Genomic DNA, 18,129 nt, shown 5'->3' with positions numbered 1-18,129 from the left:
GTTTGGTTAACCTAACCTAACATTTGCTTAATAATTTATTTTTATTTTTGGTTAAATGTTTTTTTTGTTTTGTTTTTTTTTTTTATTGCTGGGCGGATTTGAAACTGAAAACGGTGTTGGTTTCTTAGCATCTGTTGTATATCTGAAATATCTGAAAACTGAGGAGATTCTTTTTGTTACACTCACAAGTGCGCTTGTCAGTGTGTGTGCGTGTGTGTGTGTTAACTGCGGCTTTTGGTTCAATTTGAATATTTCTGTTGGATTCAGACTCGTTTGTGTGTGCTACATATGCATGTATATATACATACTTTGCATGTGTGCATGTGTGTGTGTAACTGCATTGTAAATCCATAATACTATATGTATGCATGTGTCTGTATGTGTAAAGCTAAAATAACTGTAAATAACTACACAATACCATTTTATATATATAATGTTGATATGGTCTGTTTTAAGATGTGAACTTTTATGTATCTATATATATATATATATATATATATAAATATATATGTATATATATATATATACTTATATATATATAAATACATATATATATTTATGTATATATATTTGTTAATTGTTTAATTTACTGTCATTTCCACTATGTTATGTACATTTTTATTTAATTTTTCTTCCTTTATAAATAAAATCTTGGCGGAATCTAAAAAACTTTTTCTTTTGGTTTATTGTTAATAGTTATGTGCATGTGTGTGTGTTTGTGTGTGTGTGTGTGTGTGTGTGTGTATGTGTTTTTTTGTGTGTGCGTGTGTGTGTGTATATCACCGTGGGCTTAAATTCATTTCTATTCATACAGCTATTCATATATGCATATTATATTATAAATTGATGCACATTCCGCAAAGTTGTTCTGTGACAACGAAAAAAAAATGTTTCTATGTATTTTTTACTTCATTGTTTTTTGTTTTTTTCTTTTTGTAATTTATATTGTTTAAGTACGTTGTATAAAAAAGCATATGTACTGTCGTCTGCTTTTCGTCTTGAATTGGAAGGATAATTTTTTATGCAATTTGTATTTGATTTCGTTTTCGGTTTGCTTTGCTAAATACAAGTTCCTTATGTTTCATATTTACAGTTATCGATATAGATATATAGATATATTTTTGATTTTAAATTATATATATACGATAATCCTTATGCGCTCTCGCTTGCAATTTTAAAATTAATTACGTATCATTTTTGTCTTTTCAATATTTGTTGTTCTTGTATTTTGTATTTCTTATTTTCATATCGATTACGTTTTGCATTGCAATTATCGTATTATTTGAGTTATGTCTATAAGTATTTCTATATGTCTCAATGCTACAGGATCTATGCAAAAAATTTCACTGCCTACTTAACTAGTTTTTTAACTAGTGTACTATAACTGTAACTGTATCCTTTAGCTTGCATCTGTATCTTGTGTCTCGTTTTCCGTTTATTGTTTATGTAAACTTGGCTAGCACCGCATATTGTTATCATATACCGTAATGTAACTCTACATATTACTATTTCTTTACGTGTGTGTGTGTGTGTGTGTGTGTGGGTTTGTGTATATACTACGTATAAAATTATAGATCATGCGTGCATATATATGTCCATTTCTCACAAATTCTAACGCTAGCTCATTTGCGTTATTGGATTCCTTTGGCCCATACAGCGAATCTGTGGGTGTGCCCATGTGTGTGTGTGTGTGTGTGTGTGTGTGTGTGCCTGTGTGTGTGTGGGTGGGGTATGAGTTAAATTAGTTTGCGAGTACTGTAGTTCCTCTGCAGCATTTCATTTGCATATCGCATGCTCCTCGTAGGGAGGGCATTGGGCACATCAGAACATGGAAATAATAAGGCCCTATATTATATATATATGTATATATATATATATATATATATACATTTGGAATGGTGCAAAATTAAAAAAGGAATTTCGATGGGGTGTTTTGTTTTTTTTTTGTTTTTTTTTTTGTTTAAGAAAACATTTTTATTTGATAAAGTTTCATTTATGTTCATGTATTATTGGTATGTTTTTTGTTTGTTTTTATCGTTATTACAATAATAATCATAATATAATAATAATAAAAAAAAAATTGATCATAATTATTACAATACGAAAAAAAAAAATAGTCGATCTAAAAAATAATTATAACTAAATGTTGCCATCATACGTTTCTTTTGTGAATTCCCCCTCTCTCTCAACACTTTCAACTTAAACATAGCTCATTATTTCATATTTTGTATATATTGTATATATATATATACATATGTATATATATATATACACATATATATATATATATATATGTATATATATATGTATGTAAATATTATGCATAAATATTTGTTTAATTATATTTGTAATTATTATTTAGCTAAAGCGTATGAAAATGCAAAGTATTTAACACGTTAACTTTAAGAAACTAAATACATTTCAAATTAAAAAATATATATATGCATACATATATATTACTGTTAATATTAAATTAAATTTAAATAATATTTCAACAAATTGCTGACAGGGTCAAAAATTTGTCTTGCATATTTTTCTTTTCTTTGAAAAAAATTTGTTGTTTTCTCTTTACTATATTTTGTAAACTTTTTTTAATTTTTTTTTAGTTTTTTATTTGAAGACGCAAATTGTATTTTTTAGGTATTGAAATGTGTTTGGTATATGTTTTTTTTTTTTTATTTAAAATTTAGTTTAATTTTTTTTAAATTTTATTATATATATAATAATAACGCGGCAAAGTTGGGGCCTATGCAAAAAAGTTTGATGTGTTATTTTTTGTGGGTGTGTTGGGGATTTCTTCTTGTTCTTTTATCGCGAACTTTATTTGTTTTTTTTAGAAAGATTTTGTATAGCGTAAACTTTAACCTAGTGAAAAAAATGTGTTTATTATTATTTAAAATGTAATTTTTTTTTCATTTACTTTTTTTTTTTGTATAGGAAAACAGTTTTTTTTTTGCGTTTACTGTTACGATCTTAACTTATGTTTTAGGCAAAAAAAATTGGCTCACTTAAATATAGTATTTTATTTAAATTTATTTTTAATTTTACGCTTTAATTTGTGAAATTTCTTTAGTACGATATGCGGTTGTCTACTTTTTATTATCTTTTGTTTTTTTTTCTGCTTATTTGTTTTTGTATTTTCCAATATTTTAGTTCACAAAAAAAAATTATGCTATTTGTAATGCAAATTTAAATTACTTTTAGATTATGTTAATAAACGGCATAATGCTTACTGTATAATCTATATATATATATATATATATATATATATATATAAAAATTTATTCATATATATTTATATATTTTTATTATTATAAATAATAATTTAGTGCATTTTGCATTTATTTTGCTATATTGTTTATAAAGTTTACATTGTGTTTTACATAATATTTAATTTGCATTATCATTTTTTTTTTTGTTTTACGTAAATTTAAAATTTACAAAATTTATTGTGTTAGTTATTCATTGAATATTTGTTTTTTTTTTGTTTTTTTTTTTTTTGGGAAGGTGGCTTGTTTCTTATGAAAAGGAAAACAAGAAAACAAAATTGTTGCAAAAAACTCGCTTTTAGTTTTTTAAAGATTACTTTTTTAACTATCTTTTACTTTGGGTTCGCCTTGTTGTTGTTCGTTTTTTCAGTTTTCAGGTGTTTTGTTTAAAGTTATGTATTTTTGTTTTTACAATTGTGTGTGTGTATGTGTGAGTTGGTGCTGCTTGAGATCAAAAGATAGTTAAAACTTTTGTGTGCAACAAAAAAAAAAAAAAAGTAATATAATAATAATATAGTTTTCTTGCTATGTTTTTGTTTTTGTTTTTTTTTTGGAAAATGAAAGAACTTTTGTCTTGCCGTCAACATCTACAATTTGCTATTTACAGAACGGCCACGAGTTTCTAGGTTTATATTGTATATTTACTGTTTATATATTTACACTTAACAATGCGGAAAAAAATAGTAATTTTCATTATCATAATAAGTTTAATAATAATAATAAAATTCTACCGCCATTTGCTTACAGTCTTCAAGTCGTAAAGAAATCAAAAAAATCTTTTGCAAAATCTGCGCCTGAACAGATTTTGCTTTTGGTAGAGTTTTTAGGTTGAGGTGTTGTGGCGGAGTTTAAAGGGGCGGGGGTCGGGGGCATTATATTTTGTATGGGTCTTAAGGGAAAAGTTGGGAGGGTGGCGGGGGGCAAGTTTAAAGCCAACAATTTAATACTTTTGCGCTGCTCTCAATCGCACTTGCGCTTCGCATAGCGTCTCTAAACTTTTAGCTACAACTACGTTAAAAAAAAAAAAAAATTTAGAGCTTTATCAACTAGTTATATATGATGTGTATATATATGTATGCTATGCGCTATGTATATATCGTTATATATATGTGTGTGTATATATATATATATATATATAAATATGCATGTATATATATATATCGAATTAGCCAATGGCTAAACATTTTGTGGGGCCGCTGCCAAACTTAATCACAAGTAAACGTCGTCTGCATTGCACTCTCCGGAGCTGCTGGTTCCGCTGCCAGTTTGCTGGCTTAGTAGTTCCACGCTGCTGTTGCCGGCGCCGCCGCCGCTGCTGCTGCTGCTGCTGTCGCCTGCTGCGATGCGGCGCAGTGCTCCTCGGCGTCACCATTGCTGCTCAGCCGACGCACGCGCACCAGTCGCAGCTTCTCCTCGTTGATTACCTTCAGCTGCTTGTCCGCATCGCTGGCGAGGCGCAAGGCATCCTCGTCCGGCTGCTGCAGCTGGGCCAGCGACGACTGTTCGTCATCGTCGTTCTCCTCCTGCTTGATGTGCACCTCGGGCTCCATGAAGCGCTGATCAATCTCCAGCTGCGCATGATCCTCGTGCTCCGCATCTGCATTGGAGTCGCCGCCCTTGACGCTGCCGCTCTCATCGCGACCGTAATCGGAGGCCTGCATGACGCAGACGCCGTTGATGATGCGCTCGCTGTTGCTGCTGCTGTCGCCGGCAGCGACGCCGCCAACAGCGGCGATAGCTGCGCCAGCTGCTGCTGGCGTCCCAGCACCCGCCGGATTGACCCACTGTGGTGCCGCCGGCTTGCGACGCGAACTGCGCGCCGCATTGCTCATGTAGGCGGCAGCGGCGGCGGCTGAAGCGAGCGCGGACTTTTGCAGCGCCTTTTCATAGTCGGATATGGGCGTACTCTCCGGCTCGTGGCTGCCCTCAATGGACTCGTTGTCGCTCATATTGTGAGCGCTGGCATCCAGCTCCAGTTCATCCTGATAGTCATCGGTGCGCTCGCGCTTCAGCGTTGGCATCGACAAATCCAGTCCGCTCATCTGCTCCTTGAAGGCCTGATTCAGTGCCTGCAGCTCATCACCGCCGGCGGCGCCGACCGCAGCAGCCGCAGCTGCCGCTGCACCAGCAGCCGCTGCAGCGCCCGGTATGCCAGCCAGGCTGCGTCCAAGCAGCGCAGCGGCGGCAAAGTACGGTGGGTATGGTATGGGCGCACCACTCAGACCCATGCGCTCCTTGTGTAGCTCGACGAGACGCTGCTGCAGCAGTATGCGAAACTGGACGGGATCAAAGGGTGTGGCATTGGTGTTCTCGCGACTGGGTATGGGATTGTCCTGGCCAGGCTGGCCGTGGGGGACCTGCTGCTTGAGCCGCATGCGATGATTGTGGAACCAGTTGGTGATGGTGCGCGTGGCCAGGCTCAGCTCGTTGGCCAGAAACTCGATGGTGCCCACATTTGGATACGGATCGAGGGCAAAGGCCAAGCGCAGCGCCTCCTTTTGCTCCTCGGAGAACAACACACGCTGCTTCTTGCTGGGCGGTGCACCGCCCACCGATGAACCCACCGAACCCGGACCCGGGCTGCTCGTATAGAAATCGTTTGTATCATTGCTCGACGTATCGCTGCTGTTGTCCTGCTGATTGGGCCCGGTGCTGCGTCGGCGCTTGCTCGCCTCCCGTCGCTCGTTCTTCAGCAGCTGCAGACGCTCCACATTGTTGGCATCGCTCAGCCAAAGCTGCATGCGGATGAACGGCTCGCGACCCTTGATGGAGAGCATGTGCCAGGGCTTCGGTTTGCTAAGCAGCTCCGAAACGGAGCCCTGCGATAGCCCCAACACCGCCTCGCCAAAGATCTTCTGGCCAATGTTGTTAGCGAGTAGCGCCTCCTTAATCTTGGTGGTTATATCGTGCGTGTCTAGATCCTGTGTCAATGCGGCCATCTCATATACGGTTGGCGACATATGCTGATGCAGACTGCGCATAGCATTCGGCGCATGTGCTCCACCATGCACCGGCATCATCATCGGCTTCTTCTCGCCGCTGACCGGCGTGGAGGCTGCAGCTGGATTACCAACGGGCTGGCCACCGGGCGTGTTGGCCGCTGGCAGACTGATCGCGTGCTGTGGCGGCAAACCCGGCGATGTCAACAGCATATTCTGATGATGCAGTAGCTGTGCTTGCTGCTGTGCCTGCTGCTGGGCCTGCTGCTGCTGCTGGCTCTGCTGTGCCTGGGCTTGGGCCTGGGCCTGCTGCACGGCGGCGGCTTGGGCGGCCGCTGCCTGTTGCTGCTGTTGCATGGCCGCTGACATCGCGGCCGCTGCGTGCATCTGTTGCATGATGTGCTGCGCTTGGGCTGGCTCCTGTAGTTTCAGTTCGTTCATCATCTTCTGCATGGGTAGCGTGGCCTGCATCTTGTTGGCCAGTCCCTGCGGCATCTGAGGGCTGCCGCTGTAGCTGCCCGTGCGCATCAGCTTCTCGGGCGCTATCTTGTACTGGCTGGCGACCAGCTTGTGCACCGCATTATCATCCTCGAGAAACATTTTCATGCGTATGAACGGCTCGCGTCCCTTCTGGGTGAGCATGTGCCAGGGCTTGGGCCTGGCCAGCAAATCGGACACGGAACCCTGCGACAGACCCAACACGGATTCGCCGAATAGCCGCTGCGAGATGCTGTACTGAGAGAGCGCCTCCTTGACGCGCCGCACAATGTCCTCCGTGTTCAGATTGTTGAACATATCGAACTGCTGCTGGGTAATGGGTGGCAGTACCGCCTTTGTGGGCCGCTGTGGCTGTGAATGATGCGGCGTAACCGGCGGCTGTGTGATCAGCGAATTGGTTATGGATGCCATCCGTTGCAGGGGACTCGCTGTTGCCGCAAACTCCTCGCCCTGGCTGCTCAGAGCCGGCGGCAGTATCGAATTGCTCAATGGACTGGGTGCCGCCGAGTTGCTGCCATGGCCGCTGGCAACGGCTGCGGCTGTCGCGGCATTCGGATTGCTGCTGCTGACTGCCGCGGGTGGTGCTGGTAATGCTGGCGGTGCAGGTGTGTTGCCGCCCTCGGATTTGCGAACATGCGGCAGTGCTGGGAAACTGCGATCAGCATCGTCGCCGCGTTCCCCATCCTTAGAGCTGCTGCTGCCGCTGTGCTGCTCCAGGGACGAGCGCTGTCCGTTCAATTTAATATCCTTGCCGGCCAGCGACAAATCCTGCGCACCGTTCAGCACCTGCTGCTGCAGGGCCATCAAACTGGAAAAGTTGGGAAAACTGGCGGCCTGCGCCTGCTGTTGCTGCTGCTGCTGCTGCAGCTTAACAATCTCACGCTCGAATGCATGACGCATATTCTCATCGGCGGCCATTGCCGCGGGAAATGGATTGCCGGCTGCTCCAGGCATGGCCGCGGCTCCACCAAAGAACGGCGACAACAAAAAGCTGCAACAATCAACAAAAAAGATTAATACTCAAATCTGTAGATTCGAATTTGTATATAAGACGGATTCTGCACTATCATGATGCGGACGCAGCAATTGAGTTTCAATACAAATCGTTCGATCAAGCTCAAATTGACTTTCGAAACGATTCATTATGTCTACTATAAACTTTAAGCGACACTCACCTGGGGAAGGCTGCCTCGCGCGGAGTACGCGCCATTAGCTCCTGATAGAGACGCGCCATTTTGTCCTGTGCCATATCCTCGTGACGCAAACGCTGCTGCTGCTCACGTTGCGCGGCTTCACGCTGTTCGCGCTGCTCGCGTTGCTGCTGCTGCTGGTGGACGGCAACGGCGGCGGCGGCAGCGGCCGCTTCGCGCTGCTCACGCTGCGCATGCTCGGAGACATGCAGCTGCTGCTGCTGCTGTTTGATCTGATGCTCCACCTTAAAGAAGGGGGAGCTGCAGCTCTGTGGCGGCGATTTGCTGTCCTCGTTGCTGTGCGTATCGTCGCCGACATGGCGACGCTGATGCTCCTGCTGCTGCTGGGCGGCAACCACGTTGCTCTTCATCAGGGACGAGGCCTCGCTGAGTATGTGTGCGAGGCGATCCTCGGACATGGAATCATCGCCGCCAGCGCCGCGACCAGCATACTGTGGCAGTCCGGAATCTGTGCGAAAAAAGAGACAGGGAGGTTAACTTAGGAAATTGGAATGAGTTAATGTTGTATGTTGTATATTGATCGTAAAGTGGCATCGCCCATTAAACGTTATAAAGTTTATGCGCATTCGGTTTTTGCTCATTTATTGAAGCCCAATTGATAGCAGCTACGAACCAAACCAAACCAAACCGAAGTGGCCTGGCCAACGGGCCAATTAAGCTATAAAGCGTTCAAAAAGCCAGCGCAAATTTGTGGCCATAAAGCGGCGCAGCATTTGAAAAGCCACTCTGCTGCACTTTTGATTTCTGGCCACGCACTGAGCGAAAAACCCTTGACCAAAATATAAGTATTTACTATAAATAATTAGTTATAAGCCCAATAATACAGAAGTCTAAAGAAAAAATGATTGCTTTAACTTCAAATGATCAAACCAATTTAATGCACATATTGAAGTGCACCTCAAACCCGGATCTAACTAGAATACATTGTGCCGCAACTTTGTTGAGCAGTGTACATGAATTTGATAAACATTTTGTGCATTATAAATTCCAAGGCAGCCACTGCACAAATCCATGCCACCAAGCCGCCATATGAGCTGCATGCAGCTACTCTGTTGCAGCTACCCTGTTGCACCCCAACCCCAAAGAGCTCAATTATAACACCATTTGATTTTCAATCAACAAAACCGCGACCACAGACAAAGCGAACCGTGAACCAGGGCAATAAAAACATCAATGGAACAAAAATATAAAAGCTAGGAAAGAGTTCAGTCAAAAAAACATAACGAAAAAAAAAAGGAGCTGGATGGACCCTCAAATAGTTCAATGCAAGCGGCGCGCTAATTTGGCACGCGCCATGAAACCAAAAGGTGGACTGAGAAAAAGCTGGGAGTTGGGGCTGGGGAGAACATGGAGCTGGCCAGGCCAAAGGCTCATCGAAGCGAGCGGGCAATGGTGTGTATGGTCCAGGTTGAATAAACGAAACACGAGTCGAAATGAATAAATGAATGTGAATTCAATTGCAATTGAAAGAGTACATGGCGTACAACAACAACAACAAAAACCATAAAAAAATAGGAAAATGCTTTGCACAAATTCAATTGAAATGGAGCTTTTTGGTTCCACTCGTTAAATGTCGCTGCAAGAGAACAAACAAAATAAAAATCGAAAAAAAGAATCGAGAAAAATAAAAAGATCGACTGCTAAATTGTAAAATAATAGAACAAGTGGTTGAGCTATGTGCCGCGTGCTCTTTGTGTCCTGCGGTATTTTTGTGGCTGCGAGCCAACAAACATCAATCGGCGCAATTGGGCGCTGGGAGCTAGGGGGCGTGGCAGCGCAACGAAATAACTGAAAATCGCTTTATAATCGATGCCCCAAAGGAGCAAACACTTGTCCAGCGCATACAGCCAACCCAGGATAGGGGATAGGGGAGGAGTAGAGGACCAGCACAGGAAACGGAAATCAACACATGAATGACAAATGTTTGGTCGCCCGTTGTCAATTGAAGCGAACGATTTTGGGCGAATTGAAAAGTGTTTGCCATTGAAATACAATAAAGCTAGAAGAGCGACTGCCTCGGAGATGGGCAAAAGGCGATAAAAGGGCCAACTACAATAGATCGTAACGTTTCGCGGAGTGACGACACATGCCCCACCGCTTGGCGAATGCCACATGGCACATGCCACATGCCGCAGCCACAAACTTTTGGATTTTACATTTCATCTATTTTTTTGTTGGCAATTTTTTTTCTTAATTTTTAACATTTTTTCATTTTAGTGTTTTTTGATTTTTTTTTTTGGTTACTTTAGCTCTTGGTCGTCGTCATCGTCGTCGCTTCATTTGGGGATTACAAAGTGTTTTTGTGTTATAAAGTCGAAGATGACATTGATGACACCTGGCTGACCCCACGCCAGGACAGACACAGTGGCCACATAGAATATGGGATACAGACACAGACAGCTTAAGCGCTCTTTAGCCGGAGACGGAGATGGTCTATGGCAACTGGAACTGAAAATGAAACTGAAAAATGGAAATGGAAAACGGAAACGGATCTGGATCTGCAGATGGAGATGGAGATGGAGATAGGGCAGGGCAATGCACTGTCAACTGTCACACATAACCTCAACAATCAATAAGCGGCTGGCTGGCACTTGGCTTGGACTTTAAGAGAGGTTTTAAAGAAATATTTGTAAGGCATAAATTGAATTGACACTTTATTGGAATGAAATTTAACAATTAGATGAATTAAAAGATTGGCAAATTCTGGCCGGGTCATAGTGTTGGAAAGTTTTGTAATTTATGTTCAATATTTATTTGAAAGCATAATTTAAAATGTTTTCTTCTAGCTGAAACTCTACAACATTTCTTATAAACGATTTCGAATTTTTAAAATATTTTTTATACTATTTAAAAGTCTTTAATTGTAGCTAAATATTTAACTCCACGAATGTCTTTTAAAAGGTGAGTTTTTAAAATCGTTTAAACAACAGACAAAAAAAAAAAAAACAAAAACTTTTTAAGCAGCTCATCGTGGGGTTTGCTGGATTTGCAGACAGACGCGACTTTTAAATAACGCAATGCCCCAACCTATAGATATAAGTATAAATATGTATATTTGAATATTTGTCGTTCTTTTTTTTTTGTGTGTTACCGTTGGCCATTTTTTTGTCTGGTATTTTCACTTGTGTGTTTTTTGTGTGTGTGTGTGTGTGTGTGTGTGTGTTGTTTGTAATTTATTAGAGAGGAACATGTTGACCAAATTGTCATTCAAAAGGATATGGATTTTACGCGAAAAAATATAGATATGAGCTATCATATTCCATATACATATATATATTTATATATATATATATGTATATATATTTGTTGTGGCCCGCACGACCACTAGCCACCACCTGTGCCACAATTTGCTTGATGAATATTTGCCTTTTATAACAAATCAGACGAATATTCTCGCCAGACACGATGAGTGCCCCAGCCCAGCCCAGCCCTCCCGCAACGAGCCCTATCCCCGACCCTGTTCATTCGACTGTATATTTTGTCTTTTTTATTTTTTTTTATATATTTTTTTGTTTTGCTTTTGTTGAGTTTTTCCTGTGGAGTTTTTCCTAATACAATAAATATTTGCCAGCACACAAATATGTAATCATACTTCAGTCGCAAAAAAGGGCTTATAGTTGACTGGTTAGGGGTGTGTGGGGGATGGGGGCGGGTTTGCTGCCACAATTGAACTGACGCATTGAAATTGGCACACGCACGCAATTTGCATTAATTGCAAGAAAAATTTTCTAATTAAAATGCCAGTCAGCTGTGTGTGTGCTTGTTGTCCTGGCCGGATCAGGGGCAGGAGCAAGGTCGGTGGCAGCTCTGGGGGGGGGCGGTATTAGCAGAAGTGTCAATTAAAAACGAAGGCAGAAAGAAGCCCAGACAGTGAGAGACACCTACTTGAGCGTGGATTGAGCTGCTTCAGCGGCTTTCTTCTAACTGAGCTGAGGGCAAACGTAGCATGGCAAATGAAGTGGCTGCTGTGGTAAGGAGCAGCAGCAAAGGGGTTGCCGCGGGTGCCTCTAAATGGTAAGAGCTGCTTCATCAACAACAACGGCGAGCAACATCAAACGACAAAGCGCCAATTTCTCAATTCCAATTGCAGGCAAATCAGTCAAGAGGGAGTCGAAATTGGATTTGGGGCGCTTTGGTTGGGGCTTATGAGTATTTTTTTTTTTTGCAATTAAGCGCAAAAATATGACAAGAAATTTGCCCCTGCAACATGCGCTGGCTCAAGGTAATTTGCAAGTTTTATTTTGATTTTTATTTGCTTTGTTTTCATTTTTATTTTTTTTATTTTATTATTGTTGTCAAAGTTCATTACAAAGTAATTAGCCCAAGCAACACACGAAATTATAAATGAAAAACTGGTAAAATGAAAAGGGGAAATAAAAGTTCAGCAAGTGCAACACGAGCGCGCTAGACATGTGCAACATTTTGCGGCATAATGGCAAAATGTCGAAGACAAACTTTTGCCTTGTCTATCTATGCGGCGCAAAGGGCGTGGCATCCACTGGCTGCACATAACGTGTAGAAGCCACATTTGTGTACAAGCCATTTTTTGTTGTATTTATTATATATATTTTATAAATTATTTAAATGTATATTTATCAACTTGTTGACTTGCTGCAGTTTATTCATTTGCCAATTGAATGATTAGTATGGGACGTTTACATTTATTCGTTATGCACCTTTGATTCACTTTATGAATACAACTAAGCACGCAGCCATTCAATGTCATTTTGATTTAATTCAAATGTATCACAAATGATTCATTTGCACTAACTGCTCTGACTCATTGACTAAGCTAATAAGGCATTCGTATACCCTGCTTCTACACACCTTGGGCGAAAGCATTTTTGAATATTCATATAAAATTGTATACACATATTTAATAGTATTTATAAAAATTGCTGAGCGAGCTTTATGCTAATTTATGTTTATTAGATTTTCTGTTGCCACCACCCCCAATCCGCCACCCCACGCATGTGAGCCACGCCCCATTGTTATGCTAAGCACATTCCGCGCAAAGCAGCCGCTCCTGCTGCCCCGCCCCTCCCCCCCCGAACAGTTCGCATAAAGCAATTTTCATAAAATCAAATAAAATAAATTACAATCAAAGCGAAAAATAGAAAATGTATAAAAGAAAAATACTTAAATTTGAGGCCAAAAAGCGCAGGAATTGATACGGCCCGTTGGCCACTTAGTCAGGCTGTGCATGTGTGCGTGTGTGTGCGTGTGTGTGCGCGTGTGTGCGCGCGTGTATGTGAGGCACATATTTCGCTTTATGGCTGGTGACAAATAATTTGTGAAACGGCGGCAAATAAAAGTGCCAGGCAGTGTTTCGTCGTCTGTCTGTTTGGCATTCGGAATGCTTTTGTCTTTAGCTCCTCGACCCGTTAGAGGCCCACACCCGGGTCTGTTCCGTCCCCCCAACAACAACTACTATTAATGCCCCCTTGCCGCACTGCGCTTGCCACAATGCCGCTTGCGCTGTGCGATAGCTGTTTTCTTTTGTCTTCTATGCCGCGTGCTTTTCTATTTTGGGCCACGCACTTTTCGCCCGACTTTTCGACTTTTCGGCTGCTGATGGTTGGCTAAAACAAATAGACGACGTCTGCTAAAATTATGTGTTAATATGCTAGTATTATTAGCTGCCATAACGAGTTGCCTCGGCCACATTTGCTGCTGCTGCTGCCGACAAATACAAATATTTGCCATTACGTATACGACTTGTCTGACGGGGTTAAAATGACGTCGGGCTTTTTTTTTTGTATTAATTCCCTGCCCGCTTTTAAATTTTTGCCATGCTAAATGCAGTTTGAATTGAGCACTCAAACGACTCTATTGTAAACCCAACCTTTAGTGCTCTCTACCCTCTCCTCTTCTTGCTACTTGTGTGCATATTTGTTGTGGCAAAGCATTGTCAATTTTCAGGCAACTAGTGCACATTGCCACGCACAGTGGTGACAACTAACTATCGATAACATATCGATAATTGTTCTTCATATTAAAACGGATTTTATTACATAGCACGTCAAATTGTTATATTCCTTTAATCATCGATAACATGTATCGATAGTACAATCATAAATCGATAACATTTATCTATATTATATACATAAACCGATGTTTGTCAGAAATACATTTTTCTCCCAACCAGCGTCAATTCTACATGATTTTGCCGAATATATGGCATTCCTAACTTTGTTTTCTAACTTTTTCAATAGTTTTTTGCTCTTGAGCTTTTTTTGCTAAAATTTTCCACTCGCTTTGCCCGTGCGCCGTTTAATATGCAACAATTGTCGTCAAATGTTTAACAAAAACAAAACCAACAAAAAACAAGCAAAAAAACAAGAAAATATTTAACGGCAGAGCAAACCAAAAACGCGAAAAGTTTTACGTCAACCAGGCGGGCGGCGGTACTCCTGCCCTGGTGCTAGCCCTACCCCTACCTCTAGATGGGGCAGCACTGGTTTACCAATCGTTAGGTAGCCGCCCTTGGCGTAACTCCGCATTGCAACGCGCAACTCGCAACGCCCCCGCCACCCCGTTGCTGCCCCCGGCTGCCACTCAACTGCTGCCGCACTTTGTCCAGCACAAAGACGACTTCAAACGCGCGGCACGTCAACGTTTTGCATGCCTCGTTGAAGGCAGCCGTTGCATTGCGTTTTGTTGTTGTTGTTGTTGTTGTTGCTGTTGCTGTTGCTGTTGTTGTTGTCGTTGTTTACATTTAATTCTACTTTACATTTGCTGTTGTTGTTGTTTTTTTAATTGTTGTTTTAATTTTTTTTTATTTTTTTTTTTGAAATGTATTTTGTTTCAAGCCTTTCACAGACCAATTGTCACGGCAGTCGTCGCGTCGCCCCATTCTATTTCATTCCATTCCATTCCCACTCGTTCCACTGCGCTCGCTGGCGCTTTAAACAATTACAATTCAAAAATCATTGACGCGCTGCGCTCGCTCAACTTTTCAGTCCACAAACTGACTTCAAAGTATTGCAGCTTGTTGATTTCAAGCATTATTATTATTATAAAAATAATAATTGTTGTTATTTGATATTCTAACGATTTAACTCAAATTGTATGCAATTTGCGCCCTTGTGCTAGGCAACAGTTTCATGCAACTGCAACTGCAACTGCTTCAAGCCCCGCCAGAGTGTTGTCCTGTGGCATGCATCTAAATGTCTATTTGCTTATAATTAACTGACAGCAGCGGGCTAGAGGGGCTGGGTGTGGGTGTGGGGGGGGCTAGGCGCACGGGGGTCACTAAACACGTTCAATAGCTGAAGAAGAAAAAAAGAGTATGCAGCGCCGGCGTTCTATATGCATAAATATATAAACAGTTAGTTTAGCTGTCATGAGTAATCGTCATAAATTAATTGTCAACATTTGCATGCACTTAGACACACACACGCACACACATGTGCATTGGGCAAACAGAGGGCCACAGGAAAAACTTTGATTAACTTTACCAAGCCGCAAGTCGCTTCGGTTAGAGAGGGGCTTGCGGCGGGCGGCTGTTTGGGGTAGGTGCGTGTTTGTGCCACACAGTTCGTACTTTAAAAATACTTTTGCATTGACATATTTGTAGCACCGCAACCCATCGCACTTCCCGCCCGCGGTTGCACGTCTGGCATAGTTCTGTTGTGCAGGCCCATCAAATTGATGACTAATCAATAAAACTTAACCAAGACAACTACAAACAAACAAATCGAAAGGAGAACGGACCCTAACAGCACACAGCCCAAGAGTTAGATACATATATGGTTATACAGAAATTTATGGTACGTAATCGTTGAGCAAAGATCAGACTTCACCATTCGATAGCTGGTTGCCCAGGTCCGCGGTTCGAGTGCTAAACAAAAAATGTTACGCCTAATGTGCAAATTTGCCAAAATTTATGGCGACAGGCGAAATGGTTGCATGAAATGCATCCAGTCGTCGCCATCGTTGTTGCCCGTTGGCACGTTGATTATACGCAAAAATCAAAAATAATTAAAATTTCACATTTTAATGTTTTGGCCGCAAGCCAAGAAAACTCAAATGAAAACAAAATAACAAAAACAAGCGCGAAACGAGCAAAAATGGCAGGAAAGGGGGGAATGAAATGCGCAGTGTTTTAATTCAACTGCTTGAATTTCAAATTATTTACTAGAACTAAGCCAACTAAATGAAAAACATGAGCTTAGGGCAGTTGCTTAATTTCAATAAAGAAGGACCTATATGGAAGAGGCAAGAAAAGGTCATTTCTATGGAGTGGAATGAAGGAATAACGAATTGTGTTACAATTCAATTGTTTCAAACAAATGGAAAGAAATCCAATCATTTATTCTAACTCGATATTTATATATATTTAAAAAGGATGAAAGGTGCTGACAATTAGCAAATCATATAACTCAACCTATGGACTATATCTTTTTTTAGGCTGAATCATCAGAAATTGTCATGTATTCTTTAAATTTTCGCTGTCTCAACATGGAATTTATATCAGGTCGCAACAAACGGAGCTCGTAGCAAGCAGCAACTGTCAGCTGTCAAAATTGTTTTGCAACAGTCTGGCCCCGCTGCGTGCGACAACCTGTCAACTAATTTAGTTGTGCTGCGTGTCCGCTGATAACACTAAAAACTAGCTAAATCTAGTAGCTGCGACTAATTAGCTAAACACAAAAAAAAAAAAACAAAAAACGGTTTGGCACTCACCTTTCTTGGGTATGAGGGATTTGAGCAGCATGACGGCATTATCATCACAGGCCCAGGCATGCATCTTGCGGTAGCTGTCACGACCCTTCTCGGTCAGCTTATCCCAGGGCTTTGGCTTGCTCAGCAGCTCGGAGACGGTGCCCTGGGACAGGCCCAATATGTATTTGGCAAACAGACGCTGCCCGATGTTGTGCACGGAGAGCAGCTCGCGTACGCGCCGCGAGATGTGTAGCGTATCGAGCGCCTGGTTTGCATATTTGTCCATGTTGTAGCGCAGCATCTCCTGCAGCTTGGCCTCCATGGGATCACCTTTGGGTATCAGCGATTCACCCAATCGGCCGGCCATCGAGACGCCCGGCTGCAGTTGCAGCTCAGCATCCGCAAACCGAAAATGCGCACGTGCTTCCTGGCCAGCGGCTGCTGCGGCCGCAAACTGGAATGCCGGCAGGCTGGGCAGATTGGGCAGAAAATTGGGTGCACCCAGTGCGGCGGCATGCTGTGCATGTGCAGCCATCGCCGCGGCGGCAACTGCCGCATTCGCGTTCGGCGTCAGACTGTTGTTGTTGTCCTCGGCAACGGCAGCGGCGGCCACATTGGCAGCAGCCGCTGCCTGCAACAGCGACTTATTACCGTTCAGCGTGCTGGCAATGCTGGCTGCCAGTTGGGCGGTGCTATTTGGCGTGCTGTTGGCGCTGGATGAATTCGAGTCGGCGCCATGATGCAGATGGTGTCCCGCATGCAAAAGCTGTCCATGCGAATGGCCATGGTGGTGGCCATGATGATGATGATTCAGTGGATCGCTGCCGGCTGCGCTGCTGTTGCTGCTATTGCTGCTGTTGTGGAGATGTTGCTGTTGATGCAGTTGTGGCTGTTGTTGCTGCTGCTGCTGCTGGAGCTGGTGCTGTGTTGCGGCATCTAGGCGTGCGGATTTGGAATTGGAACAAGAGGAGTGATTGGCATGTGAGAAAGTTGAGTTAACCAATTGACTGAGTAGCACAGTGGACGAGGGTCCATGTTGTTGCTGTTGATAGTGTTGTTGTTGCTGTTGTTGTTGTTGCTGCTGTGGCGGCGGAGGCGGCGGCGGCGGTGGCAACAGTTGCTGCTGCACCGCATTGGCATTTTGATAAATTGTTGGCGTTTTGCTCCCTGTTGCAGCTGCTGCTGTTGCTGTGCTCGTTTCAAAGCCACGCCTCCAATAGCTATTGACCAGCTGCTCTTCCAGCGTTTGGCCAGCTGCTGTCTCAGTGGCTTCCTCATCTGCGTCTAAGATTTCGATTTTGGGCTGCAAATTGGACTCGGCCAATGTTTCATGCTCAGGCGTTTCCATAATGTTTTTCATTGTTTCTGGCTTGGCAGTAGCTGTAGCTGCTGTTCCTGTAGCTGCTGCTGCTGCTGCTGCTGTTGCTGCTGCTGCTTCTTCTACTGCCGCATGATCAGCTGTTGCTGCGTCTACGGCTTGTTGTTGTTGCGGCATTTCTGCGGGAAACAACAAAAAAGTTGTGCCTTTTGTTGTTGCGACTTATT

The 18,129-nt window shown here is 42.5% G+C and overlaps 1 protein-coding gene across 3 annotated transcripts in view; it reads right to left on the bottom strand.

Annotated features, from left to right (window-relative positions):
• Window positions 1-3,472: 3,472 nt before the first annotated feature.
• Window positions 3,473-18,129, bottom strand: part of cut (homeobox protein, cut) — an 87,330-nt gene continuing 72,673 nt past the window's right edge. For 2 of the 3 annotated variants that reach the window (XM_064699601.1, XM_064699600.1), the window contains exons 5-7: window positions 16,606-18,081; window positions 7,882-8,365; window positions 3,473-7,697 (exon numbers count right to left, since the gene is read on the bottom strand). In XM_064699601.1, the coding sequence (XP_064555671.1) occupies window positions 4,544-7,697; window positions 7,882-8,365; window positions 16,606-18,081 (5,114 nt within the window). In that variant the 3' untranslated portion in view covers window positions 3,473-4,543. The remainder of the gene's footprint in view (window positions 7,698-7,881; window positions 8,366-16,605; window positions 18,082-18,129) is intronic. The other variant, XM_064699602.1, reaches the window with a different exon arrangement.

The sequence above is a fragment of the Drosophila montana genome, unplaced genomic scaffold (genome assembly GCF_035044405.1).
Source record: "Drosophila montana isolate Dmon_TW-CO22-7 unplaced genomic scaffold, ASM3504440v1 contig_1624_1, whole genome shotgun sequence".
In the NCBI taxonomy this organism is placed as follows: Eukaryota; Metazoa; Arthropoda; class Insecta; order Diptera; family Drosophilidae; genus Drosophila; species Drosophila montana.
This window is presented reverse-complemented; position numbering and strand designations above follow the sequence as displayed.